The sequence below is a fragment of the Ammospiza caudacuta genome, chromosome 18 (genome assembly GCF_027887145.1).
Source record: "Ammospiza caudacuta isolate bAmmCau1 chromosome 18, bAmmCau1.pri, whole genome shotgun sequence".
NCBI lineage: Eukaryota > Metazoa > Chordata > Aves > Passeriformes > Passerellidae > Ammospiza > Ammospiza caudacuta.
The window spans coordinates 13367124-13383595 of record NC_080610.1 but is presented as its reverse complement, the minus strand read 5'-3'; the positions used below and the strand labels follow the sequence as shown (position 1 = coordinate 13383595).

General features: G+C 54.5%; 1 protein-coding gene across 1 annotated transcript; it reads left to right on the top strand.

Moving 5' to 3' along the window:
• Nucleotides 1-3006: 3006 nt before the first annotated feature.
• Nucleotides 3007-13569, top strand: ABCB9 (ATP binding cassette subfamily B member 9). Its single transcript, XM_058816701.1, has 11 exons — nt 3007-3619; nt 3943-4057; nt 4509-4639; nt 5680-5885; nt 6281-6478; nt 8030-8158; nt 9270-9458; nt 9980-10153; nt 11540-11699; nt 11791-11927; nt 13015-13569. Exons 1-11 carry the CDS (start codon nt 3007-3009, stop codon nt 13366-13368), a joined length of 2406 nt encoding a protein of 801 aa, XP_058672684.1. The 3' UTR covers nt 13369-13569.
• The last annotated feature ends 2903 nt before the right edge of the window (nt 13570-16472 follow it).

The following is a 16472-nucleotide window of genomic DNA, read 5'->3' as shown; positions in this document are numbered from 1 at the left end:
GGGCAGCCCTGGCAGCTCCCTGAAGAAGCTGAAGAAGGGGCAGTTCGTGTCGTTCCAGATCGAGACCATGCTGCCCCCTGAGCAGAGCGTGACCGGCGGGAAGAAGCCCAGTTAACCCTGGGCGTGCCGGGGTCCTGCGGCGCGGGGACAGCACTGACTGTCCCAGGGTTTGTGGCCTGGCTGCGTGGGAGTGCAGGGTGCAGACGTGCCTGCTCTGTCCTGGGAGAAGGGAAGGGGAAGGTTCAGACAAGGGGGTCTGTTCAGTCCCTTCCTGGTGCGGGTTTGCCCTTGGATCATCCCTCGGAGCGAGGGAGGTGGCACCGTCCTGGCAGGGAGAGGCTCGGTCCTGCCAAAAAGCTCCACCTCGACTGTGGCTTGGGAGTTGCCCTTTGGGAGGGACTGGGTGCAGAGCAAAGCCCAGGAGTGATCTGGGTGCAGGTGGAAGAGAAGCAGAAGCCAGACCGGGCTTAGCCACGGCCAATGTTTCCTGCAGCTTAGAAGTGTCCCTGCTGTGAGCCTGAGCCAGGAATAGTCACTCCAGGTCCGACTGTGCTCCTGGTGGATGTGGGAAGGGCTTGAAGTGAGAGATTTTTTTGGTTTTTTAATGGTTTGTTTTAAGCACTTATTAGCAGAAATAAAATCAACAACAGAATGTGGTATTTTTGGTTTTGGTTATCCAGGCAGAGAAAAATGAATTTGTCTTTTGTAACGTTATCATTCTGTTCTCTCCAGAAGTGGTGTAAACCCCAGCAATCCTGACATCTGTGCCTGTGCTAGCGAGGGTCATGGATGTTTTTAAGCCCAGCACTCCAAAAACACCTGGAAATTTTGGGATAATGACACTGCCCCTCTGTCACCTGTGTAACTCACCTGGATGTATGGATGCAATCCAGGGAAGAGCCTGAGCTCTTCCATTCCTTAAGAGTTGGAGTGGGAGGTGAAGGGGAAAATAATTTACAAGATGGGATTTCTTGAAAGTGGATTCCTCTGTGTTAGGGGTTAATTAAACCCTTGTCAAGTTCCTCTTGAGGGGTTAATTAAACCCACCGAGCCCCTGTTTCAGGATTAACTTAAAATATTATTTCGAGCTCTTTTCCCGGTTGCTTTTGAGCCAACTCCTGTGTTGTATTTTCCCTCTCTACTGCAGAAATTACATGGTATAACCAATAAAATAATTTTAAAAATTTAAAAACGCGTATTTGGGGAGGATAAAAAACCTTCTGGGGGGGGAGGGGGAACTCCGGGGCTGCCTTTGCCGCGTCGGGGCGGGGTTTACCGGGGCGGGGCGGAGCGGGGGCACCGGGGACCCCCAAATTCCGGGTTCGGGGGGGGGTCCCGGTGCCGCCGCTCAGTCCGGCCGTGGGCGGGGCCGGGCGCGCGCCGCAGGAGAGGGCGGGGCGGGGGGCGGGGCCACGGCGGAGCCACGCCCAGCACCGACCTTGTTCCCGGGACGCGCCGCCGCCGCTCGGAGCGCGCTGGTCCCGCCGATCCCCGAGCCGCCGCCGGTAAGAGCCGTCCGGGCGGGCCGGGGCTGAGCTGCTCGGGAGGGGGAGCCGTGCGTGGGGGGTCCGGCCGGGCTATGGCGGGCTCGGCCCTTCCCGGGTGTCTCCCCCGCCTCGGGACGTTCTCCTCCGCGGAGAAGGCGGGATGCGATGGGGACCTTGGGCGGCTCCAGCTCAGGGCTGGGGACACTGCTGCGGGTGTTGGGGAGCTGCGGTGGCTGCCGCCTCCTCCTCCTCCTCCTCCGTGGGCCGGATCCGCGCAGTTTTGCAGCGGATGGCAGCAGCGAGCACCCTGGGAAGCGTGTGCTGCTCCTCCCTGGCACCGCTGCTCTGCTTTGCGTCCATCCCTCCTTCCCCACCCACCCCGTAAACCCCCGTGCTTCCCCACATTGCAGCCTCTGCCCTGTTTTCCTGCGCTTTTTAGCTTTTTATCTCATCTACCCGACCACCGAGCGGCTCTCGCCCAAGGGCACAGCTTGTCCGGTGCCAGGGCGGCCCTTGGTCCCTTGGTTCGCTTTTGGGGCGCTGCGGTCGCACAGGCCGGAGTGTGGCGGACACATGGCTCCCTTAGCGCGGTGCCTCCCGCACTGTGCACCGTCACCAGCTGCTGAGCCAGCACAAATTTCGGGATCGGGCACCTCCCTCTTGCCAACGCGTGGCTCCTCAGGGCACGGCACCGGCGCAGGTGAGCGGCTCGGAGCAGGTCGGGCTTTGCGCCCTTTGCCGGCTCCGTTCGGAGCCTGCCCCGCCATCGCAGACCGGCGGCAGCGTCCCGCCCGCCCGGAGCCTTCCTGTCCCGCAGGACGCAGCCCTGGAATTCCAATCCCTTTTTAATTTCCTCTCGGGATTTTTGTTGTGTCATTGAACTGCGCGCTGACTGCACAGCAGGTTCAGTGCTACCCCGAGTTAATATCCAGGAGGGCTGGGGACAGTAAGGTGTGGCAAGCTGCGGTACATATGGTTTAGTCTTATTTTGATGGGCGGGATCCGTTGTAGAGCTGAGCCGCTCCCCTGTCTGCGTTCCTACGGTTTTGGCTGCTTGGTTTCAGCTTTGTCCTGGGGAAGGTGGGCAGGGACTCTGGGATCATGACTGTCCGAGTTTAACACCTCCACGGCTCCGTAGCACGGGACACGTGGGTGCACGGATGTGATGGCAGCCACCACAGCCAGATTCCCATCGGGATTGCCAGATTTCTGCTTTGGGATTCAGGATGGGTGAAGGCATCCGGGAGGAGAGTTTGTCTTCCTTTGTGCTGCTCATTTAATGAAATACCGTGTGCGGCAGGAGAGGGGAAGGGAGGTGCAGATAGTGTGTCTGGGGTAAGAATGGGTTGGTGGGGAGCTGGCACGGTTGTCCCCCCATGTCCTTCCCTTTCCCTGCCTCCTCTCTGAGGTAAATAACCTCGTCCCCCTCTCTCACCCCGCAGCAGAGGCCGACATGAGCCCGTCCTTGCTGTGTTAGAGCTGCCCTCCCCACGTCAGTGACCCCAGCCCCACGGTGACGATGCGGGCCTGGAAGGCGGTGGCCAGCACGCTGGCACTCAGCGGGGCCGATGTCGTGGTCACCACGCTGCTCTACACGCACGGCCAGGGCGGCCGGAATGTCCTGCAGGACCTGCGGCACTTCAACATCTTCAACTCGCTGCTGGACATCTGGGGGGGCTGCCTGTACCGCAGCTGCGTGCTGCTGGGCGCCGCCATCGGCGTGGCCACCAACACGGCCTACGGGCCCCGGCGCCTCCGGGCCTCGCGCACCTTCATCGCCGTCGTCTGCCTCCTCATGGGCATCTACATGATGGTCAAGCTGCTGCTCTACTCGGAGGTGCGGAAGACCATCAGGGACCCCTGGTTCTGGGGGCTCTTTGCCTGGACCTACGTGGCGCTGGCGGCCACCTTCGGGCTGTGGCAGCTGCTGTCCTGCGTCACCTCGTCCCGCGAGGCGCTGGGGCCCAGCTCCGAGTCCCGCGCCGAGGTGGAGGAGAGCTGTGATGGGGGCACCCCGAGGGACAAGAGGGAGGAGGCAGCAGGTCCCACCATCCATAAACTGCTGTCCTACACCAAGCCAGATGCCTTCTTCCTGGGCATTGCCTCCTTCTTCCTCCTGGTGGCCGCCCTGGGTGAGTGAAGGGATCAGGCAGGCTGTGGTGTGCTCCCATCCCCACCAGGAGGGATGGAGGAGCCTCGGTGATGGGGCATGGAAGCACCCTAGGATTGCTTTTTTGGGGGTGCTGGGTGGCATGTGCTGCATGGGGTGGGTGAAAAATGCAATGGGACAACACCAAATGCAATTGGGGATAAAATACACAGGGAGTGCAATGTCCTCATTGTGTGATGGCCAAGTATCCCTGGGGTGGGGATGTCCACAGGCTGTCACAGTTGGGAATTGGCACAGATCCTGTGCAGTAGGACTGAACCCCCATGTCCTGTGCTTGTCCTGCAGGAGAGACCTTCCTGCCCTATTACACGGGGCTGGCCATCGATGGCATCGTGGTGCAGAAGAGCATGGATCGCTTCTCCACAGCAGTGCTGGTCATGTCACTGCTTGCCATTGGAAGGTAATGCAGGGGCTGGATCTGGCCCTGGCAAGGAGTTTGGGGTTTTCCCACAGGAGCTCGTGGTGGTGGTGGGCACAGGCACCCACTGCACCAGTTTGCTGCCAGGCCCCAGGGATGTGCTGTGAATTCTCTGAGCAGAGAGGCCCTGGCTGGCAGTCACAAGGCCTTTGTGTGGCCCTTTGTGTCCATCTGTTGGAGGTGAGGGAGCAGGAATGGACACAGGGAATGGGTTCCCTGGGGAGTGCTGTTCCAGCAGTGCTGCGTTCCTTCCCAAAACTTGTGCCTGCTGTGGTTAGGACCAGCCACCACTGTGCTGGTGGCACCAGGAGAGGTGTGGGCTGGTGATAAGTGGTGTCAGCACTGCCCAGGCCCTTGGCCAGGCATGGGGGTGTTGGTGTGGCTGAGAGGGTTTCGTGTCCATGGCTCTATAACGTTTCTTATCTGCAATTAGCTCATTTGCCGCAGGTATCCGGGGCGGCGTTTTTACGCTCATCTTTGCCCGGCTGAACATCCGCCTTCGGAACTGCCTCTTCAGGTCCCTGGTGTCTCAGGAGATGAGTTTTTTTGATGAGAATCGCACAGGTTGGTTCCCCTCTCCCCTGGATTTCCTCTAACCCCTCTATCCCATCCCAGATTTTTTTCCCCGTGGCTTGCTCTACTCTCATACAGCAGACTGGGGGCAGCCAGAGGCAGCACCCACTGCTTGTGGTTAGAAATAGGGGCAGAAAGTTCTTCACTTTCCGTTGCCTCCCACCGTGGGGATGTCCCATTGCCACCTATCAGCCTGGCATCTAGAAGTCCCACCCCTAGAACTCCCATTTCCTTCCTCCCATCAGTGCCTATTCGTGGGCTGCTCTCCAGCTCTGCTTCTGTCCCTGGAACCTCGAATGTGTGAGGCTTGCTGGGTGTGCTTGTTGCTGTCCCTGCTTCCAGTTCAGTCCTGTCCCAGTCCCAGCCCATGTGTGCCACTCTGGTGTAACTTGCACACATTTAATTTTGTCTCAGTGGTATTTTTAGCTTTGAGGCTGTTGCTGTATTTAGCAGTCACTGCACAGTGCCTTGGTAGCTGAGGGCAGCAGAGATGTTACTGCAAGTGGGATATGGGTAACCCTGGTCTTGCAGTAAAGCTTGGGAATTCAGCTGGACTCAAACACATGCCAAGGATTCAGGAGCTCAGTGATGTTTGCTGGCTGTAACACTCAGCTCCACCAAAAGGCACCGCCAGAGCTTCATCCCTCGGTAGCTGTCCCATGTCCTCAGGTCCCTCGGGCCAGCTCCAGGCTGTGGACTGTGTAAGGCCTGCGGGCTGCCCTCCAGCACAGGATGCTTCCACAGTCCCCTTTGCTGTCCTACAGCCACCCTTGGTGACCCAGGGATGTAGCTTGTGCCTTCAGGTGCCACCTCCTGCTCCTCGTGCATGCAGCAATCCAAGCTCCTCTGTTTTGCTTTGCATCCACAGCGGTGGAGAGTTGCCCCCCTCCCACGCCACCCCCCAGACCCCCAGCTGGTTGGATGGGCAGCTCCATCTGGCCCCTGGCATGGGATGTGGGACACGGTCAGGCAGTGACCTGCAGTGGTGACACGTCCCTGCTCTCCCCTTCCCCGACCCCTCGTTGCTGCAGGGGACGTCATCTCCCGCCTGACGTCGGACACGACCATCGTGAGCGACCTTGTCTCCCAGAACATCAACATCTTCCTGCGCAACGTGGTCAAGGCCACAGGCGTCATCTTCTTCATGTTCAGCCTCTCCTGGAAGCTCTCCCTGGTCACCTTCATGGGCTTCCCCATCATCATGCTGGTGTCTGATGTCTATGGGAAGTACTACCAGGTAGGCAGGAGTAGCTGGCATTGCCACAGTGCTGGGCTGGTCCCCTTGTGAAGCCATCAGGGAGCTTGTGGGTGGCCTTGGAGCCAGTGGGAGTGATGCTGGAGTGTTTTGCCGCCAGCAGTGCGGGCAGGAAGGTGACATTAAACCTGTGAGGGCAGACAGGTGTAGCCTGGGCTCTTACCTTGCTTCCTGCTCAGGAGTGGAAGCATCTCATGTCTGATAGAAGAGGTGGCTGGGCTGTGGAATGCCTTGTATAGATCTGCCTGTCCTTGTGCCATCTGTCCTCCCCCTTTGGAGTCACTGGTGGGGTTCCAGAGCCTGGGACGTGTGGGGAGATGTGCCGTGGGCAGCCTGGCACCCACTGAACTCCCTCTGCCTCCCCCTGCTCCCTGCAGAAGCTCTCCAAGGATGTGCAGAGCGCTCTGGCCAAGGCCAACAACACGGCTGAGGAGACCATCTCGGCCATGAAGACCGTCCGCAGCTTCGCCAACGAGGAGACGGAGGCCAACGTGTACTGGCAGAAGCTGCAGCAGGTGTACAAGCTCAACAAGCGGGAGGCCATGGCTTACACCTACTATGTCTGGTCCAGTGGGGTAGGTGGATGGCCCTGGGCTCCCTGTGTGGGGCTAGGATGGGCAGGGGGGGTCTCTCCATATCCCAAAGCACAGGTGGTTCTCCTCTGCTCCCAGGGAACTCTGCTTTCTGCGGCCGGTGATCCCCAGGCTCTCGATCTTTTGTTATTTTTATCCATCAAAATGGATGGATAAAAATACCCTCCCAAGGCAGCGTTGTGTCATTCCATGGAGCTGCCTGTTTTCCCTGCTTCAAGTTCAGATGGGGCAATAATTGACAGGAGCTGAAGGTGGTGGAGCAGCCCATGGCTGCGTGGTGCTGCAGTGCCTGCCTGTGCCAGGGCTCCGGCTGCGAACAGCCGCGGCGTTGGTTGAGCTTCTGCTCGGCAACGGAGATCTTCTGTGTGTGGGTGGTGGCAGGGGGAGGCTGCTGGGCTCTGCCTTTGGGCTTTTTTATTATTTTTTCCCCCCCCCCCGCAAAATGCTTTTTCATCGTTTAACACCAGATGGTTTGGGATTTCTCCAGGGCAAAACCCTCACGCGAGGCTGCCCTTGTCTCTGCGCGTTCAGGGATCGAGGCAGTTGCTGGTGAAGGGTCTGTGAGTTACGGTGCCTTCGTGCAGCTGTGAGAGACTTTATGGCTTCCCAAGTCTGGAAACAAAATGGGAGCATTATTAGCATGGTTTCTGGGCTTCCAGGTGAAGCTGGAGCATGAGCTGGGTTGACACTGATCCTGACAAATCTGAGAAGGCAAAAGCCCTCAAAAACTGCTCCTGCAGGGCTCACGTAGAAAGAAGGCAATGGATACAGCTCAGCCCTGGTAGGGTCTTGGAGGGAACGCAGGAGCTTAAGGTCAGACCATGGCAGAGCTATAGAGGAGGCATTTTTTCCTCCTGTATTTTTGTCTGTGTGAATTTACAACCTCTTCTGGTCCCACAGGGCACCAGGGCATCGCTGCTTTTTGGAGCACCTGGGCAGCATGGAACAAAACCAGCTGAATAAAAGGAGCTGGTATTTTTGTCACATCAGGGCTGATCTGTCTCCTTTCTGGAGTAGGTGGTACCCCCCACAGACTTCAGGTGACAGCTGGGGTTATGCTTCAGGGACTTGTACAGGCAAGGAGGATATTCTGCATTAACTCCTGGCTTGATTTTGTGTTCTAAATTAAAATGTGTCACACTCGTATAGCAGAAAGTTTATTTTAGTGGTGAGGTGACTGCATGCCTTGGATAATTTGAACATAGATTATTATGCTTGAAGATCTCAGTCCAAGAGAGTTCATGAGATGCTCTGTTATTTCAGATAAATTCTGCCTCCTTGGCTGCTGTCCCTCGGGACTTGTTTTGTTGAAAGATATCTGCCCAGCTCCTTAAATCAGCCCATGTACTTGAGTTGTTTTTCTCATTTCCATGCTCGCTCCTAGGGCTGTCAGCTGCTTTGTCAGGGATCCTCAGCTCAGGGCTCAAAGAATAAATGTCAGCACATGAAGTTTGGGCTGTTGTGTGAATAATGACAAATGCACCAAAATATCCGTTTGTCCGTGCTGATTCTGGGGTGTTTTCTTGCTTTCAGCTGACCCTGCTGGTGGTCCAGGTCAGCATCCTTTACTATGGAGGGCACCTCGTGATCTCTGGGCAAATGACGAGTGGAAACCTGATATCCTTCATCATTTATGAATTTGTCCTGGGGGACTGCATGGAGGTGAGTCAGTTTTAGCAGGGAACCCCAGAGTGGGTTGGTTTGGAAGGCACCTTAAAGCCCATCTCGTTCCAGCTCCCTGCCTGGGCAGGGACACCTTCCACACCTTCCCAGGCTGCTCCACGCCTCATCCAACCCGGCCTTGGACACTTCCATGGGTGTGGAAGCTTCTCTGGGCATCCTGTGCCAGGGCCTCCCCACGCTCTGGGCTACCCCTTCCATCTCCCAGAAGGTCCCAGGGATAGATCCAGTGCTGACTTTCCCATTACTCATTTCTTTGGTGCTGTAGCAGATTCTCCCCTCTGCTCCCCATTCCTCCCCTGCTGTGGTCTCACAACCCTCATGTTCCTGAAGCAGCTTGTCCCCCAAAAAGGCAGCTGGGAGCAGAGGGGTCAGGCTGGCCCTGCTGAAGGGCAGAGCCCTGGCTGCCTGCCAAGCACATTTCCTGGCCTGAAGAATGAAGGGATTACAAAACTGCCTGTTAAATTTCAGGCTTCATTAAAAACTTAATTATATTACTTTTTTTTTTCCCTTTCCCAGGAATAGGCTGCAAGCTGCTGCGTTGGCAGCACATTAGCAAGATGGGATTGTGGGTGGGATGGTAGAGCCCACCTAGGGCTGCCTTCTCCTTGCAGAGGCAAAAACTTGGCTAATCCAGGCAGGAATGATCCAGTCGAGGTTTCCTCACAGCCAAGTGTGGTTTTGGTGGTGCTTCAGCCTCTGTGCAGGGGCAGAGCAGAGTTGGAGGCAGCTTGCCTGGCTCTCACCATCTGCTCAGATGACTGCAGGCTCTGGTGGCGTTTCCAGGCTGTGGTTTTGGTGTGGATTCAGTTTGGTTTGGGGGATTTTTCCCCCTCCTGGTGGGAGGGGCAGTTAAAGTACAAACTGTTCTGCAGCTCTGAGTTTAATATTGAAAAACACCCTTTTCCTGGGCTGTCCATGTATCCCTTCCATACCCAACAGAGGAGGGAGAGTTTTCCTTCCCTGTGTCCGATGCCTGCAGCCAGCATCAGGCGATGGGAGACTTGGGAATGCCTCAGCCATTCCCTTTGGAGTGGCACTGGCTGATTCCCCATCTCCTGGCAGGGTCTCACCGCTGCCTCTTCCCTTGCAGTCCATTGGCTCCGTGTACAGCGGCCTCATGCAGGGCGTGGGAGCTGCTGAGAAGGTTTTTGAGTTCATTGACCGCCAGCCCACCATGGTGCACGACGGCTCCCTGGCCCCGGATCACGTGGAGGGCAAGGTGGAGTTCAGGAACGTCAGCTTCTCCTACCGCACTCGCTCTGCCACCCAGGTCCTCCAGGTGAGCCCTGTGGGCACTGCCAGCACCACGTGCTGCTGCTCCATCCTGGCCAGGAGCAAAGCCCAGCCATGGGGAGGTCAGCTGCCTGTCAGAGATGGGTACAGGCAGCCTCAGTGCTTGCTGGAAAACAGATTAAAAGGAGCAGCGGGTGTTTAGGGCCGGCCTTCCTTACAAGGAATGAGATTTATTAATAAAAGCCTTGTTCCCTGCTCAGGCATTAAACATGTCAGCGTGGTACAGGGCTTCGTGCCAAGCTGCCTCAGACTGCTTCCGTGGGAGAGGGGCTGGGATCATGAGACAGGGGGAAGAGGCAAAGAGGTCAGTTTGCTTTTTAGAGGACCTGCTACATCAGCAGGCAAATCTGAAGCAATTTGGAGGCTTGAGCCAGGAGAAATGGCTGATGTGGCACATCACCAAGGCAGAGGGGCACTCTGGCCAGATTCTGGCTTGTCCTTTTGTGTAGTGCGTCAGGACGTTGAGAAAGGCCTGGACCTGAGCACGCTCTCCCATCCCTGTTGCAGGACGTGTCCTTCACCCTGCACCCTGGCAAAGTGACAGCGCTGGTGGGCCCTTCAGGGAGTGGGAAGAGCTCCTGTGTCAACATCCTGGAGAACTTCTACCCGCTGCAGGACGGGCAGGTGCTGCTGGATGGGCGTCCCATTAACATGTACGATCACAAGTACCTGCACTCCGTGGTACGAGCCACTGATACTGTATTCTGCTGGGGATACCTGAGCTCTGCTTGGCCCACCTGCCACCTGCAGGGCTCTGAGGGGATGCATGGCGCTGCTGCACGTTGCTTTGGGTTTCATCTGGCAGAAATGTCCAGAAAGCTGGAGGCTGGAAGTGGTCCAAGAAATGAATTTGGATAATTTGTGGGGGTGGAAAGGAAGGGGATGGAGGATGGTTTCAAGGGGAAGGGGAAGCCTTCCAAAAACAGAACAAAAAATATCTTTTGTTTGGTATTTTTTGGCCAACACAGTAGAGATATGTTTTTGGCTGTTGGATTAATTATCATCTAAATTGGGTTTGGAAAAAAGAGTTTTGTATTCCTCCAGCAATTTCTGCCTTAAGATCTCCGAGTAATTCTCAGCTAATGGGGAGTTAAACCTCTCAGGATCCTGGCAGCAGCTGGAGCACCAGAAGGGCTGGTGCTTTCCCTAGGAGAGGGGTCTGGGCCCCTCAGCTCTCATCTGTGTGTCAGCACAGATCAGCCTTCATCTCTGCAAGTAACTGCCTCCTTTGTTTGCCCCCAGAGCAAATGGCCTCAGCAGTCAGCAGGAAAACCTGAAAACAATTGATCAGAGAGAGGCTGGAAAGCCAAAGTAACTGTGACTAATTTACATTCCCTGCCCGTACAGAGCGAAAATCAAAGGCCAAGCAAATCTTTCAGTTTAGAAAGCCTGGTGTGGTGTTAGGGGCATGGGGAGAAATCAATTAAAATATGACCGTGTCTCCCTGGCTCTCTCCTGCACAATTCTGAGTACTAGTTTGAAAGGTTTGATTTATTCCAATATCAAGGGTTTGATAAAGCAGCTGAACGTGGCAGTGAACAGCCATGGCTGTAAGGCAGGACAGGGAGACTGTTGCTAAGCAAATAAGGAATTGCAGCAGTTACCTCTCTAACTTGCTCATTTGGGATTAAAAGATGCAAGAGGGCTCATTCACACGGCCCAAGTGTGACTACTGGCCTTGAAAGGAAAATCAGCAAGGGCCTGGGAGAGGGTCTCTCCAGCTTGACTTCTCCCAGCAGCTGGTTTTCCATTCTGGGAAAAGCAAACAGTGATGGCAATAACAGACCTGGAGCAAAACCACAGCAGGCTTTAGGAGGGGGAAGCCCATCCCAGATGCCAACATGCCAGCATTGCATCAGGTTTCTTTCCAGCAGAAGGTGCAAACTGAGCACATTTATGTTGGCATCCTCACTGGAAGCTCACCATGAGCACTTCCCTATCTTGGTTAATGACATTTCTATATCTGTATATCATATCTATATCTAAGCAGGAACAAATATCAATGGTCAGAGATATCATGCAGTGCATCTTCTGCTCTGAGCCCTGCTCTCCCTTTGCCTCCTGCAGATCTCCCTGGTGAGCCAGGAGCCCGTGCTGTTTGCCCGCTCCATTGCAGACAATATTTCCTATGGCTTGGCCTCAGCCTCCTTCGAGTCCGTGGTCCAGGCTGCCCAGAAGGCCAACGCCCACAACTTCATCACCGAGCTGCAGGACGGCTACCACACAGGTACCACCCATCCTGCTGGGGCTGCCAGCTGCACGCCCTGCCAGCTCTGGGATTCCATTCTGACCCCTCCCTCTCTCCCTTGACCCAACAGAGGCAGGGGAAAAAGGAGCTCAGCTGTCAGGGGGGCAGAAGCAGAGGGTGGCCATTGCCAGGGCCCTGATCCGAGCCCCTCCCATCCTCATCCTGGACGAGGCCACGAGCGCGCTGGATGCGGAGAGCGAGCACGCGGTGAGTGCTCTGGTGCCCTGTGTTTGGGACAGAGAGGGCTGGGAGGGTGCCCTGGTGTTTGGGAGAAAGAGGGCTGGGAGGACAGACTGTAGGCTCAGTACCCAGCCAGTGGACAAACTTATTCTTGATATGGTGCCATCAGAGGGTTGAGTGAAGCGCTAATTCCGTAGCAGGAATTTGATTCCGATGCTCTTGTAGCCACCAGGAAAGGAATAATTCCACGCTCACAGCAGCCAATGCCTGACAAACCTGATGAGGTAGGGATCTTTGCTGATTTTTTTTTTCAATGTGCAAGGTGTTAATTGGCATACAGACTCTGTGCAGCCTTTTAGGACAGGATACAGAGGAAGATCGTATAAAATAGTGCTGCAGCAAGGAGAGTAGGAGTGACTGAGCTCAAATCCCAGCCAAGGCACAAAGGAAGTCACACTTGCAGGAAAAGCCTTGAGCATCCTGTGAACTGGTTTATCTGTCTGGAAGTTTGGCCTCCCTGATGCAATGACACAAGGGAAAGGCTGTTCAAGGTTGGGATTTGAGGATGTGCCTCCAATCCCAGAGGACAAATCCTGCTGGGGCAGCACAAGTGTCTGACCTTGAAGCAGCTTGCTGCCTCACAGGCCCTCAGTCACGGGTGTGGTACCTGATGCCAGCCCAGGGCTGGTTTTGGCTACCCAGGGGTGTCAATGTGACATTTGCCTCATGGCCACCTGCCTGCCTTTAGACGTCAGTGCTATTGTCTCTTGACTGGAAAAAAACCTTCTCTTGCCTTACCTTGATATACTGAGGAAAAAATCCTGCTTTACTCAGCAGCTGCTTTCACCAGATATTGGCTTCCTGCAGTCTCTGCCAGCACCACGTGGCCTCCAAATTTGGGGCCCAGCTGTAACAAGTCCCCATCTTGCAGGACCAGACCTGTGCTCGTAGCTCACCTGGCTGGACTGAGATGATCTTTGGGCTGGACATGCTGGTGCTGGCAGTGCTGCAGGGAGCAGAGCAGAACCCATCCCCTGTCCAGAGCTTTCTGGCCAGAGCCCACAAAGCTGCTGCTGTCCCAGTGGCCGGGCACTAACGCCTTTTCTCCCCGCAGATTCAGCAGGCGATTTACGGCGACTTGCAGAACCACACGGTGCTTGTCATAGCTCACAGGCTGAGCACTGTGGAGAGGGCACACAACATCATTGTGCTGGACAAGGGCCGCGTGGTGCAGCAGGGCTCGCACAAGGAGCTGATGGAAGAAGGAGGCCTTTATTCCAAGCTGGTGCAGAGACAGATCCTGGGGCTGGAGGGGGGCGGCACGGACAGTGGCCAGCCCGCAGCCCGGGGGGACGCGGCCAAGGCGCCCGGGGGGCTGGAGGAGGAGTTCAGGATAGACCATTCCCATTCCCTGCCGGCCGCCGCCATGGCACAGGACGATTTCACCAACGCTGCCGCGCCCAAGTGAGGGCGGCCGGCGCTCGGACGCTCCCTGGGATGGATGGAGGTGGCAGAAGGAACAGCTGGGATATGGAGGTGGCAGAAGGAACAGCTGGGATATGGAGGTGGCAGAAGGAACAGCTGGGATATGGAGGTGGCAGAACGGCGCCGCTGGCTCGCCCCACGTCACACCCCCTGCACACCCAAACACACACCATAGAGCTTCCTGCAGGACGCCTGCCAGCCAGCAAAGCAGGGATTCACTCGAGGGAGCTGGGTCCTTAGCAATTCTCAGCATTTCTACTGGGTTTCTTTTCTTACTTCCAGTAACTCCTCTCGACTGGGACTTTTCTCCCATCGATCTGCATGTGTAACTGCTATTAACTGTAATGGATGTTAAATGCATGCGTGGGGGGGGGAAGGTTGAAAACCCCTCCAGGAATTTCAGGGGGTGGCTTTTGTGGCTGGATAGAAAAACTGACTGTAAAGCAAAGTCCTGCTCCCTCTGTCAGTCTATGGGGCTAATCCAAAGTTGGCTGAAGCCTGTAGGGAGTTCCCTTTGGCTTTGGTGAAAACTGGATCACTCCCATGGAGCTGAATGCAGGAGAGTTTTGCACTGAGTGCCTGCAGGCTCAGGCTCTCAACCATTGCTGCTGAGCTTGAATTACGTAGTATCCATCCTTGCTGGGACAAGCCAGGGGACCGGGAGGCAGATGTTACTTTCTGATTTGCTCTTGGTGCTTGGTGGGTGTTTGTTTTTAAGGATGAAACGTTTTACCATATCTGGGTTAGGTTTTGGGGCTTGGGGGTTTTTTTTGTTCGATTTGTTTGTAGTTTTTTAACGTTATTTGTGTGCACTGTGCAATGTCTGTCTGGCTCCAGCATCCACTGAAAATTGGTCTGTTCAGAATTTTTTTTTAACTCACAACCCCGGTGCTGGTGTGAAAAAAACCACTACTAAAGACAGGCAAAAAACACTAAAAAACAGCACTTTATAAATCCCACCAAAGCTTTGTTCAGCTTCAGGCCATGCTAGCGACTTCACTGCATGGGAAATCCGTTCTGTCACGTTCCTTGAAGTCCAGCTTCAGCTGCCTGAACTTTATAATGTGTTTCTTTGAATATAATTTATTTTAGTATGAGGGACAGAAAGAAATGTGTTGCTCCTAGCCCTTTGGGGTAATGGCTCTGGCTTAGTAGTGTTATCCTGCTATAGACTGATGAAAAATCCTATGCAGCCAGGCAAGTGCTGTTTTAAAAATAGCATTTCTAGGGGAACACTGACTTCAGACTCTGCATAGTTAGGAAATTCTCTCAAGCACTTTAGCTCTCATGTTTTCTGATACTTGAATGCTGCTGCATTTTCCTTTCCAGCAGGTTTGCATTTTTGTTATTGGCAATGTTTTGTTTTCATTTAGTGATGTTTTACAAACTCTAAATTTAGTGTCCTTGAGGAGGGATGCTCAAAAAAAAAAAAAATAAAATACTACCTCTGCCACTCAACGTCGAGCCACTCTGGTTGGGGGTGTTTTTTGCTTTCTGGGTTTTCAAGGTAACATTCATCTGACACCACAGCTGAATGCAGCTGCTCCTGCACATGTTCTGGGGAATGCCAAGAGGAGCCCCCAGAGAAGGAGGTATGTAAAACACTCCAGCATCTGATAATGGCTGTGAGCCCAGCAGTCAGGATAACTCATTTCCATCCTGATCCCGTTGGGTGTCAGTCTCCCAGGGAAGGACAGGCAGTCTAACCTGTTCTCAGAGCGTGGTGCTTCCTGGCTGGAATCTCTTCAGCTGCTGGCTTTTGTGATATGATAACAATCTGTGCCCCAGAAGAAGAACAAGATCTCTTTTTGTTTTCCCTCCCTCCGCTTAGGGAGTTTGTGTGTGGTGCTCTGAGCTCCTCAATCATCCTTCAGTAAATGGCCAGGAGTTTCTGCTTGAGGAAAATTTGCTCTGTGGGTATGAGGAGGTTGGGGTTCCACCCAGTGCTGATGGGCAAGTGATTAATTCTGCATTTTCATCAGTACCTGGGAGCAGAATGTGGCCACCGGCTCATAGAAGTGGAATTGATTTCTGCTTAATTAAAAAACTGGGGGAAAACCCAAATTAGGCTGGCTGGGAACTAGGGAAGCCAACTCACCCTGCAAAGTACTGGTAGGACAATGGTCATTAGTAACATGAGATGCCAGGAAAGAGAATTTGTGTCCTGTGTGTCCTTCGCAGGCATGACTGCAAAAAGGGGACTGGAGGATGCAATTAGATCAGTTTTATTGCAAAAATGCTGCACTGAATTTCAGGAAGGGAAGCCTATTTCCCAAGGCTGCTGTGATGATAATCCCAGCATTGTATTCCCAGGCTGGGTCCAAACAGCTTCAACTGAAATGGCACTCTGGAAACAGCAGATTGTCTCTGCTGGTGGCACCAGTCCAAGCTGATAAGAGGGCTTGACTTTGTTCATTGCCACAGGTGCTGAATTCTCTCTTCTGCATCCAGATAACTCAAGGCTACTTTTCCCCTGAGCCTCTCATCTTGTGGCTTGAACGGGCCCTTTTATTGTGCTGTTGGCATGTGTGACAAGTGGCACTGCTTGTGTGCTAAAGCTGGGAGGGTTTTCTATGCCCTGGAAGATGGGTGGGAGCTCCACACAGCACCAGGGATCCAGCAGAATTAATCTAATGCAGATCTTTTTGCCTGCACCAACCCTGGGACTGCATAGAAAATCCTGCCTTTCTAAATCATTCCAACTACAGCTTCTTTTTGAAGTGAAAATCAGGGTCAGCTGTGCCCACTAGCCAGGCTCAGCCTGGCAGTAAAGCTGTGCTTCACCCAGAGCAGCAGTGGGAACTGCTCCAGTGCTGGAACAGGAGCTGCTTCCTGCCCAGTCCCTCGGGCCTGGCTGCCTGGGGCCAGGCTGTGTTTCAGGCTGTTCTCCTGGAAACAAGACCACTGTTCCCTCTGAAACCCTGGACTGCAGAATTGTGTGGCTGTGGCTTTGCCCAGAGCTGGAAACATGAACAAAATCGGTTTCAGAGCTTCTCTGTTAGAGTGATGGAGATAAAAAGATCCTTTACTTCAAAGGGAAAATTCCTCACAGGGAACTCAGAGGGGTTCATCTGAAACCTTAACCTG

Coding starts and splice junctions, on each gene's coding strand:
- ABCB9 (XM_058816701.1), top strand. CDS start 3,007: ATGCGGGCCTGGAAGGCGGTGGCCAGCACGCTGGCACTCAGCGGGGCC. Junction 3,620..3,942: donor CCTCCTGGTGGCCGCCCTGG/GTGAGTGAAGGG, acceptor CTTGTCCTGCAG/GAGAGACCTTCCTGCCCTAT. Junction 9,459..9,979: donor CTGCCACCCAGGTCCTCCAG/GTGAGCCCTGTG, acceptor TCCCTGTTGCAG/GACGTGTCCTTCACCCTGCA.